The 11,915-nt window shown below is 46.4% G+C and overlaps 1 protein-coding gene across 1 annotated transcript in view; it reads left to right on the top strand.

Annotated features, from left to right (window-relative positions):
* The first annotated feature begins 288 nt into the window (after positions 1 to 288).
* The window catches only part of Serp2 (stress associated endoplasmic reticulum protein family member 2), a 20,949-nt gene continuing 9,322 nt past the window's right edge, over positions 289 to 11,915 (top strand). Inside the window, 1 exon segment of the mRNA XM_026783254.1 lies at positions 289 to 616. Within this exon segment, the coding sequence (XP_026639055.1) occupies positions 533 to 616 (84 nt within the window). The 5' untranslated portion in view covers positions 289 to 532.

Here is an 11,915-nt window from a genome sequence, read left to right as displayed (position 1 = left end):
CTCGGTGCCTAGGGTCTAGCCTTCAGCCTGAAGCACCAGTGCCCCAATCATTGCCTAGCCTGGGAGGTTAGGTCACACAGTCGGGGGTCTCCAGGCTGGGTACGGCTGCGTCCCCACCCCCCACGCACGCACAAACGCGTGGTGGCCAGAACCCTGTGCCCCGCAGCGTTCGATCTCAGGACCGAGACATCCTGGGCTAGGGTCCCCTTGGCTCGGTGCGTTGCGCCGCCGTAGCAGCGCCCGCCTCCTGCTTCCCGCCTCCTGCCTCGGTGGCCGCGCAGGGTAGGTAGCTGGGGGGACCGGAAGGATGGCGAGGAAGTCGGAGAGGGTTTCCTGAGATGAGAGATTACTTCCGTCCGCGCGCTGGCCTCTCTCTGGAGCCCGCTGGCTGGGGCTCGGGGAGCGGGGTGTGCGGGGCTCGGCCGCGCCTTGCCACCTGCAGCGCCCGGGCAGGCCGCGGGGACCTGCGACAGCGGCTCACCCCGGCCATCCTTGCAGGTGGGAGTCGAGAGCATCTCCAAGCGCCCAAGCCATGGTGGCCAAACAGCGGATCCGGATGGCTAACGAGAAGCACAGCAAAAACATCACCCAGAGGGGAAACGTAGCCAAAACCCTGGTAAGGCGTGGGCGGCGCCGGCCGGGCCGAGCTGGCAGGACCCGCGGGGCGGAGCGGGGCGGAGCAGGCGGGCCTCGGGCTCATTGCCAGGCCTCCCGGCCCCTCCTCCGGGGTCCCGTAGACTGGGGGACCCGGGCTGGGCTCTGGGGGCGCACACTGCTCTGCTTTCTCATGGGCGGAGAGGGCTCTGGTTGGTGGAGCCTCCCCAGGAAAGAAATGGTCCATCGTCCTTGGAAAAGGCTTAAAGCTGAATCTTAGTGTCCAGAGAAGCCAACTGGGCTGGGAGCCTAGTAGGTGAATGTGATGAATGAATGAATGAATGGATGGATGGATGAACGAATGATAGAATGCTTCCAGACTCCGCCCCTGACTCTTCCCCACCCCCATACTAAGATTCTCTCTCTCTCTCTCTCTCTCTCTCTCTCTCTCTCTCTCTCTGTGTGTGTGTGTGTGTGTGTGTGTGTGTGTGTGTGTGTGTGTAAGATGATCTGTCTCTTCTCCCCACATATATTGAAAGGGCTTAAAAGTAGGGCGTGCGATTCCTACCTAATGTCTCTCCATCCTCCTCTTTCAAAATAAGGCCTTCAGCCTCCACCAGGCTAAAGCTTAAGTGTACCGGTGCTGTCTATGGCTCTCCCTATGGATTCGGCCTCTTTATGATGCCGTGACTGTAGAGGGCATCTTATTACCAGGGCTTCCTTGCTCCCAGCACGGCTTTACTCCTGGAATTTTAAGTAAACTATGTACCTTAGGTGCAGATATTTATTTCCTTCAGTAAACTAGGTTGTCTGCTACAGAGAATGTCAGGCCTGTGACTTTGAACCATCCGAGGCTTGACTGAGCTGCGTCGTTGCGGAGAGCTGGTTTGCAAAGGCGCCTGGAATCTATTATCCCATAAGATGAAGGGGAAGTCCAGCCCAAGCTTGGGGTTTGTCTAGAAACGCAGACTTGATGAGGCAATGCCTTTTAGCCAAAGACATTATGTTGGTTTGATTAACCGAGGGAAAAGCTGGGTGTGCTGTCATCACACCGGAATTCTTGCAAAACCAAGCAGAACTGTGGCAGAGAAGGCACAGCGTCAAGCTCTCCTCAGACCTTTATACACAGCTCCGGGTTTAAGTAACCCTTCAAATTCTGTCTTTGGGGGAACTGGAGCATTTAGCTGTGATTAGAGGGCACAGAATGGCAAGGCATCGTGGAATGGGAACCATATTTTTACAGAGATGTTCACCCTATATGTTTTTATTGGGTGGGGGCAGGGAACCACACTGCCCAAGCTGACGTTAAAAGCAGTTACTTCATGTTCCCAGGAGACCAGTTCTTCCTTCTCAAGGTGTCAGACCCATTTGCTGCCGTCGTGGAGATAAGTAGATACGATTCTTTCTGATGAACTGAGGACTCAGAGTTCAGGTGTTCAATGAATTCAGATGTGAGGGCAAAAGTAATAGCACAGGAACTGATTTGTGGGGCTGTTTTCTTCCCCAGGCCTCTGCAGACTCGAGACAATGTTACTAGTTCCAAAATGAAAAACAGTGAGAATGCACTATGACTAGAACTGGTCGTCTGCAATTCAACTCAGCTTTCCCTGGCTGCATTTAAATTATATTTGATGTGTGGTATAAGTGCATTTGACAGGTTTTGCTATACCATTGACGACCTGCCTCAACGGTGCCTGGGGCCTATGAGGACCTGCCTGTGATTGGCCAGACTATCTTTGTAATGAAAGATTTCCAGGTCCCAGTAAATGTTTGTTTCCAGTTGTTTTGGAAGGGTCTTTTGGTTAGCTATATTGTAAGTAGATCAGCATCCAAATAGAAAACAACATTTTTCCCTGTGAATGCTGAATCTTGTTTTTCTAAGTACAAGTCAAACATAGTTATACTTTGATAGAAGTAGCTTAGAAAGGTCAGCTAATTCTGGATAGACTTCAGTAAATGGGAACAGATTTGCAAGTTTCCATTGAAAATTCAAGCTCGTTGTTCAGAAATCCACCTCCATCACTGTATACAGATGCCTCTGTCTGTCATGATTAACTAATGGCTTTCAGATGAATCAGTGTTTTCCTCCCAGACAGACTGATACAAGAAACAGACATGGAAGGGCTGTTTGGAGATTGGACAGTAGGGAATTCTTTCAGAGTGGAAGCAAGGTTTAAATTGCAGAGTTCTGAGCTGCCCCACAAAGATTTTTATCAAAGAAGAAGACAGTCCCTCACAAATTGGGGCCTTGTGTTTGAGGTGATCCTGGTTCTTTACAGAATGGCTGTAGAACCATTCCCCCTGTCTTTTGCAGCTGTAGAATGGGGCTTATGTAAAATGTCCCAATGAGGTTGGACTGACACCCTTTCCAAAAAAATTAAGACTCTCCAAAGGGGATGTACTGACATCATGATCAAGCATGTGCTTCAGGCTCTGAAAGACCACGGCGAATCTCCATTCACTGGGGAGTGCCTTCCAAAAGGGTTTTGTGTTAAACACTTCAGGCCACGCGATGATAATTTGTGTTTAGCTGTAGGTATAAAATACGGGACTCCATTTGGTATCCTTGGTAGCCCAGCGATTCATATAGAGGCTCCTAGATTCACTTATTGCCTTTGCTGGGAATACAGTAAGATAAATCTCTTTAGAATGTGCCATGAGCCGCGCCAGTGGCAAAGCAGGGAACTAGGGCAGTGAAGTCTGAGAAGAGGCTTGGACGGGCAGATATCACACTCCGTTCAAGTGACTTTGTTTACAATCTCGGATGTTTGCTTGATCTGAGCTTGACCTAGTCTTATGTGCTAAGGAGTGACAGGGTAAAGTTCTGTTGTGCGATTCGTAAAGACTTATTTGGTTCTTTTTTGTTCAAAAGCACCAGCCTGTTATATTGTGATTCCCCAGCACACATGCTGGTCAAGGCCAAAGAATGAATGACTTTAATCATTAAATCAAAATCATTTAATCAAAACTGAGCTGCTGTTGACTCACTGATCTCTACTTAAGTATCCAGTAAGTGGGAAACAATGGCCCACCCGTTACCACCAATTACAAAGTATCACGTAGCTAGGCTGGTAGACCACTTGTCTAGAATGCAGGTAGCCCTGGTTTTGATCCCTAGCACCACATAAAACTGGGCGTGGTGATGCACGGCTGTAACCCCAACATTTGGGAGGTGAAAGGGGAGAAAAAGAGGGTCAGGTCATCATTGTCTACATAAGTTGCGGAGGTCAGGTCATCTTTGGCTGCCCATCAAATGCAAGGCCAGCTTGGACTAGAAGAAAGCCTGTGTCTACGTAAATAAATAAAAGGACAATACTCTCTGTAGACTCATTCTGCCTGACCTGTGGAATCATGTTTAATGAAAGATGCATGCCCATTCATTCTTTAGTGAACATTGACTATCTTCTTTAAGTCTATACCAGACTCTACTATACATTGATGCTATACATTTCTTCTTCGAAGAAACTCATTGTCAGCCCTTACGGCTTTTGTCACGGAGAGATTCACCTTAAACATGTTTCCCTGGGAGTCAACACTTCCAAACTATAAAAAAAGTCAAGACATACAAATGGTCATGCAGATGACAGATGAACCCGAGTGAGGTAGAGGGGGGCTAAGGAGGTAATAGGTAGGTTGACACCTAACAAACTGTAGTCTAATCTATAAAATAATGAGAAATAACTAACTTTTTTTTTCAGTCCCGGGGACTAAGATCAGGGTCCTGTACATGATAGGTAAGTGTAATGGAATACGGTTGTCCTGTGTGGCCCATGCTGGCCTTGAACTTACTCTGTAACCCAGACCACCCTCAGACTCACATCAGACTGCCTTAGCCACCTAATTGCAGAAGTTCTAGGTATGTGCCATCATGCCCAGTAAACGAGGAATATTATTTAATATGGAATGACAGTCATCGATAAATATAACACGTTTTGTGTTTTTAATACAGTAAACTTTCTAGGAAAGCAAATCGAAGAGAGGATTTACTGTTTTGTTCAAAACTTTGCTCAACCTTGCTCAACATGTCAGGAAATTACATCCTCAGTATGGTCGCATTTATTTTCCTCTTAAATACTGATACGCTGTACCCCTAAACGTGTAGCTGTCAGATCTGCATAGACAGGAACATATTTCAACCCCTACTCTGTAATATTGAGTATCTATTCCAGTGTCCACAGCCCCATAATTGAAACCCACAGCGTGAGTTTGTGATTTACGCCTCAACTTTACAGATTTACAGATCTCCTTCTCTACCATAGTGGGATTCTCAACGCATCCAAGATTTAGCAGCACCCTGGAAATGTTTACTGAACCAATGAACCTAACCTTAACGTTTCTATTCCCTTACAGAGGCCCCAAGAAGAGAAATACCCTGTTGGGCCATGGCTGTTGGCACTGTTTGTTTTTGTTGTCTGTGGCTCAGGTATGGTATTCCACTGAATTATAGCCCGTGTTCCCCACTGTCCTGGAAAAGCTATGCTTTATCCATAGCCTAAATACACAAAGAAGTATTGATTCGGGATCCAAGTCCATCGCTGCCTTAAACCCTAATCTTCATGGGTCTTCATTTAGTTTCTATCCCAAGTATGACGAGACAGAGTCGATACGCTATCAAATTATAGTCATAAAATGATTACAAGAAATTAAATGGGTTTTGTACATGCTGTGAAGTTCAGTTGAGTTGTTCTGTACATACACAGCCTGAATAGAGCATTTGGAGCTGAAGGCGGAATAACCTGGCGGCTCAAGATAAACCCACATTCCAAAGATAGGGAGAGACCTTACGCCAGAGAACCTTCTACAGAAAGGCCAAACAGAACAGACCTTTGACCTAGCCACAGATACGGGTCACTTGCTACTTTGGGGTGGCAGTTCAGAGAGCTGTGCTTAAATCCTTGCAGATACTATACACATATACACAAGGGACACCAGCAAAGAAAAGAAGCATGCAGTTCTCTTCAGTGCTATTAGTGGGGGCTTGTCTGTGCTCCTGGTCCCCATGTACTAAGTTTCTGCAATACTGATCAGCGGATATTACTTCTAAATTCAGGGCATAGCTTGCTTCAGGGGTCCCCATTCTCCTCTGTCATCTCAGTGTTTCTGCGGACAGGGAGTGCACGAAGCCTATACTGTAGGCAGTTGGCCACTTTGGAAAGAACGTGGTTTAGTTTTTGAGATCTCATATAAAGCTCTATGATTTTATTTTCTTGTTGGTTGTCAGTTGTCTTTCCAAATTGACAAGCATGCAGAATAAGAGATTTTCTGACTTTATGGTCTACTATGCACCATTATCTGATGTAGTCCTCGTATGGTTCCTCGTTAGCACTGCATGCATGGAGACAGTGTGCACAATTGCACGAGGCGCGGACTACTCATGCAGGACTTCCCACCGTGTGTGTATACTCACCTGGATTTCTCAGCCTCTTATGTTCTGCCTCTGATTTTTCACCTTTAGCATGTGCCAGCCTACACTGAAAAGTTATCTGTGCTCTTATGCTTACGACAAGTATGTGGACAGATGGGCTTGGACCTTGAGCTTTTAATATAATTATCCTCTCCCAGCTTTATGATCTCTGAACGTACTTTATAGTTCCAAGTCACCGATGAAAGGTCTAGACTTGGAGAAAACAGCGGGGCAGCGTGAGGCAGCCTCCTTCACCTTGACTTTGAACCTCTGCACCTCGCAGTCTGGCTCTGTGCTGGGTTAGGAGCTCAGGACAGAGCTTGTGGGTGCTGGGGAAGGCACGGGGTAGTGGGAGGGTGGTGCAGTCTGGAGATAGCACACCACATTGACCACATTAGCTCAGCGATGTGGATAAGGGCCTTGCCCATCCCATATGAGGCAGGAGGGACCTCCCTGTGGTTGAGCTGAGTTTGAAATGGAGCATTCAGACAGATGGGGCGAGGGAGGTGGCTGCACAGGAGGGAACAGGGTATGCCATAGGCACAGAGGTGCCCCACAAGCCCAGTCACAGTGCCACGCTGCCCAGTAGCCCTGTTGCCCAGGTCCTAAGTAAACACTAGCTAATGCATGTGCATAGTTATTTCTTAGCATCAAGGTTTGTGTAAGGACATTGTAGCCCTCCAGTGTGTCTGTCTGGGTGCAAATCAGTAGAGCATTCTGGTTTGGCTTCTTTTTCTCAAATCCATGCCCCGTATATAAATATGACACTCTGTGACACTCCTAGAGTTTAGGCATTTCTTAGGGATCAGGACTATTGCCTATAAAGGCTCTGTTACCTTTTCTATGAGTCTGTTCAGGTCCCTGGGGTGTGGACCCATAAGGACGTCCTAGAACTTTGAACCAAATGGCTCAGAGAATGAACCACCTTTTTTTTTTCCTTTTTGGGGTGTGACAGATAAGACCTCCTTCATGCCAGACATTTTCCCATTGTGCCACATACCCCGCCCTTCCACTATTTTTTTTCTTTTCTCTCCCCCCCGCCCCAAGACAGGATTTCTTCTGGAGCCTGTGCTGGAACTGCTCTGTAGACCAGGCTGGCCTTGAACTCACAGAGATCCACCTGCCTCTGCCTCCTGAGTGTTGGGATTAAAGGCACGCACCACCACTGCCCGGCTCCTTCCACTGTTCTTACGGCATCTCGTTCAGTCTCTCTAGTTAGACTGTTTTGCTTATCTGGGCAGGTGAGCTCTGGAAGCTGAGACACCTTGCTTTTTCTGCCCCCTCTTCATGTGCTGCCATCACCCCCCCCCAGCATCAGCTGTTTTCAAGCCGCAGCTAAAAATAGAGCACGCATCGCCTACCCCCTCCCCACTTCTCCTTTTAACAGCTGTAGGTTTTTACACACCTCGGCTCAAGTCGGCCACTGTCCTCACAGAGCTGTGCCGCTCTTCCCAGTCCGACCTTGGTGACATCTCTGCTCACATCCCTTTCTAAACAGAACGCATCATGAAAAACACAATCGCACCAGCTCTCCAGGATGAGGGCGTTCATCTTGCAGAACCTTTCCCGCTATTGGCTTTCTCCCCTTTTAGGGTCCTGGACTACAGCTCCCAGCCCTCTTTTCTCTCCATTTGAAAAGACGTGATTTTGTCAACTCTAGCCCATGTATTGCTCCTCTCCTTTAGAGACGAGCCTTCCTATGGAACTAGCGCTCTGGAAACCCTCATCCCTGGGGAGTCTGGCCAGTGTTCCCATTCTAAAATCCAGCCCAGTGGAGATGTTCCCCTTCCCGTCTCACTGCAGCATAGACAAAAGCATCCCCTGCTGCTCCTGCCTGCCCTGCTCATGCACTGGAACTCTGCAAAGGAGCCCCACACCTCTGCATCCTCTCTCCCTCCTCCGTCTCTTCTTTGAACATGATATACCCTCTAGTGTAGGCAAAAGCTGTGTCCCACCAAGTTCCCTTGATAGCGTACAGGTCTTCCTGCCATCTGTAAGGTCATGTATTGAGTTTCTCTTATTTTCTGGATTTTCATGCAGACACCAGGGACAAGGCAACATCTCGTATGAATAAAGATATTGATCATTAGATCTGCCCTAATCTCTTGAAAGTCCCGAAGCTTTCAGTCCCTTATTTTGTTAGCCTACTTTTCTAGATGTCGATTGGTTGAGCAAAGTGTCCTTTTTAGAAATAGTGTCAGCGTACTGATGGTAAGTAAATATTCAGGTCAGGCAGGTAGTAGGAAACACACATTTTCTTTCTTTCTCTCACGGTAGTCTCAGAGAGCATTGGGGCTGTCCGGGAGCTAGCATTTGAACATGTGCGTGTATACTAGTCACTCTTGCTCCATTGTGTGGGAAAGCTGGTGAACAAGTCTCTGAAAGTCCATGTTGCTTCCCAGTGTTCCCTCCTCTGGCCTTCCTTGTTTGGTGCATTCGCCCTTTCTGGAGTCTTCATCCAAAGGCCCACATCCGGAAAATGCCATCCCCACTCTGAGGAGTCAGGTGGAGCAGCAGGCACCCCTGCTCTTGCTTCTGGCTGAGGTAGTGGGCTGTACCCCCTAACAATTGCCCCGAAGAAAGGCAGGTGTGGGGGTTGCCGACATGCACCTGCAGAACAAGTAAATCTCCACTTTCTGAGACTGCAAAAGGTGCCTGGAGCAAGGGACTTCTCAACAGCCCAATAAGAGGCCTCAGAGAAGAGGGTAGATCTGCTGGATATGACCGTTCAAAGCCTGGATATTCTGGTAGGCAGATAAAGGACACTGGACAAGTTAGTACTGCCTCCATGTTGCTCCTCCTCCTCCTCTTCTTCCTCCTCCTTTTCCTCCTCTTTATTATGTGTACTGTGTTGTGTCTGCATGTCAGAAGAGGGCATCAGATCGCATTACAGATCGTGTGGTTGCTGGGAATTGAACTCAGGACCTCCGGAAGAACTCTGAGTGCTCTGAGCCTTCTCTGCAACCCCGCGCTACTTGTTGAGAAAATGGAGATAAGAGCCTGGTGTGACGGTACAGGCCTGTTATTCCAGCACTTTACTCAAAGGGGCCAAGGCAGGAAGATCACGCGTTTGAGGCTCACCTGGAGTATGGAGCAAAATTCTGACTCAGAGTGGGGGTGGGGGGAAGCATTCTACCACAGGTGTTGAGTGGTTCCGGGGATCTGGCCCATCACAAGCACAAACCTACCATTATCCATCACAAATACCCACACCCTGTAGAAAATGTCAGTCCAGCTGTGGGATGCTCAGGCTCACATCCCTTCTCCCAGGCTGTGTATCTAATTGGCAGACCCAACCATAACCTTCCATTCTTGATCTATCAGAAGACCATCAGCCAGCGTGCCTGCTTGTCTCTTGCCTCAGAGGGTGAATGAGAGCCGTTCTAGGCTAACCCTGTTTCCTCGTGTGATAACACATGAGCACCACTCCCACTCAAGAGGAAGGAAGTACCACCGTATGGACCAGCCTCAGAGAATAGTGGTTTATGCTTCAAATTGAGCATAAAAAACACAGTGTGTTTCATTTCCTTAAAGCAGTGCTAACACACTCCCCATTTTGTGTCCTTTTCCTTGTGAAATTGACAACAATAGGAATCATGTGTTCTTTTGTGACTACTGATGCCCAGCAGGGCCGTGTCTGGACCATTTCTTGTTAAATTGAATGCTGCAGTGAGCTTTATTTTTTTTTATTAATATTATATAGATTATGTCTGGAATGGAAAATCAAATACCTGCTCTTAGTCTGGGATTCGGAGTGTTCTTGAGCCTGCTGAACTGGCTGGATTTGTTTCTCTCTACTTGATCTCTTCAGATCCAGCCCCCTATTGAAGCCTAAGGAACTCAAGTGCCCTGCAGGAGCTTGTGCCCCCTCCCTTGTCCCCCTTTTTATCTTCTATTTTTTCAAGCAATGAGGCCTCTTTGTAGATAAGCATCTCCTGGAACACTCAGTCTTGGCTTTTCAAATCGCCTCCACTGGAGAAAGGCTCACAGCGTCCTCAGAGGACTGCTGGGTGTTTTATCTCAGGACTCAGAGACAAACATCATCCGGAATGTCTGTCTGTGACTGGTCCCTGCAGAGATACTGTCACACAGACACTCCAGCTGCTGTCTGCTGCCTCTTCAAGCCTCTTGCTGACATGCAGACTTGATGCCAATCCCCAGACCACTGACGGACCTCATTGGGACTATTTGTGCATCAAACTATAATCCCCTGGTTCCTCCTCCTCCTCTTCCTCGTTGATTGGTGTTTTTATTTTTGTGATGCTGGAGACTGAACCAGGGCCTCTACACGTCTCTGGGAAACACTACCGTTAGGCTACACTCCCAAGCCTCAGCCCTTTAAAACTTCTTTTTTGAAAAAATGATTATTAGACCGTAAGTAGCAATTGATTAGCAATGTCTGCTATGAGCATGCTGTGGTCACCAGAGCTCAATCCTCATCTTTGTTATCCCAGAACTAAGCTTTGTATAGTATTCACATCGAACAAAATAACTTTGGTCAATGCTTTCCACTGTCTTCCTTAACCAGACGTCTCCTAAACATTCGGTCTTTTCTTAATATGCTCTCTGGGCAATTTTTAAATTTAGATTTTACACGTGCCTGCTTCTAGTGGTCTTACAGTATGACTTCCCTCTCCTGAACCCAATGGCAAAGAGCAGCGATCTGAGGCATTCTCCTTGTGGCGGAGATGTTGCCTGTTCCATCCCCAGTTAGACCAGCTGAGATCAGTGGAACCATTTAATCCCCAGCATCCTTTGCTCCTCTGCCAGAACCTCTTAAGTCCCAGTCACACCCCAGTTCCTTCGCAGGCTGTTTTTCCTTTGTGTATTCCCAATTTCAATTTTATTTCTCCTTTCTGGTAAACCTTAATACTGATTTCCTAATTAGAAGTTGAGAGTTTTAAAGGCTCCCAAAGCTTGGGCATTCTTGAGTTTCCCCATCAAAGGGAACTTGTAGTGGACAGGATTAATCCATCACTGTTATTTCCTCCATAATTTTCTGTATTGTGTGAATTTGCCATGAGTGTGTAGTTTATAATCAGAATATTTTCTGAGAACAAAACCCTGGATGACTGCTTTTTAGCCCTTTTTCCTTTGGAAGGCCAAGGATTTCTGCTAAAAAGCCTAATAAATTAAAGGGCAACTGTTGTAATTGAAGTAGTGGTGTGTCTATGTGTGTATGTGTTTATTATATACATGTGTGTTAGTCAATGCATAGGTTTTTACATGTAAGACATTAGGTTCTGTTTCTGTGCTTGCGTATGCATTTGTGTATCTATGTGCTTATATATGTGCTGATATTCTGTGTTGATGTGTAGGTTTCTATATGTGTGTATTTATATATACACAAATGTATTTCTGTATCCATGTGTTTACATGTATATATGTTTATTGATGTGTATATATTTATATATGTATGTGTATTGTGTATATTTGTGTGTTTCTATGTGTTTGTGTTTGTTTATATGTTTGTGTGTTCATATGTATATTTGCCATATGGGCTGCTTATATGTATGCTTATGCATATGTTTAGATTTCTATATGTTTTTGAATGAATGCGAAGTGCTCATATGTGTTGTATGTGTATATGTCTGTGTGCATGTGTGTAAGGGGATAGGGATATGTGTGGAAAGTGTCTGTGCATATATGTGTCTATATGTATTATAGACATTATACATGCATGCTTATGAATGTATGTGAATGTCAGTGTGTATGTGCTTATGTGTAGCCTGTATGTATTTGTATGTATGTGAATGTATCTGTGTGTGTATCTATCTTTACGTATGTGTGAGTTTGTTATCTGTGTGTGTATGTATCTCTATGTCTGTGTGTTTGTATGTGTCTATGTTTTTATCTCTCTGTGTGTATAGCCCTATTGCCCTGTGTTGCTAGATTTTCTGACTTTTTTTTTTTTTTT

The sequence above is a fragment of the Microtus ochrogaster genome, chromosome 17 (genome assembly GCF_000317375.1).
Source record: "Microtus ochrogaster isolate Prairie Vole_2 chromosome 17, MicOch1.0, whole genome shotgun sequence".
NCBI classification, from domain to species: Eukaryota; Metazoa; Chordata; class Mammalia; order Rodentia; family Cricetidae; genus Microtus; species Microtus ochrogaster.
The sequence above is the reverse complement of the archived record's forward strand: the minus strand, read 5'-3'. Positions and strand labels throughout refer to the sequence as shown.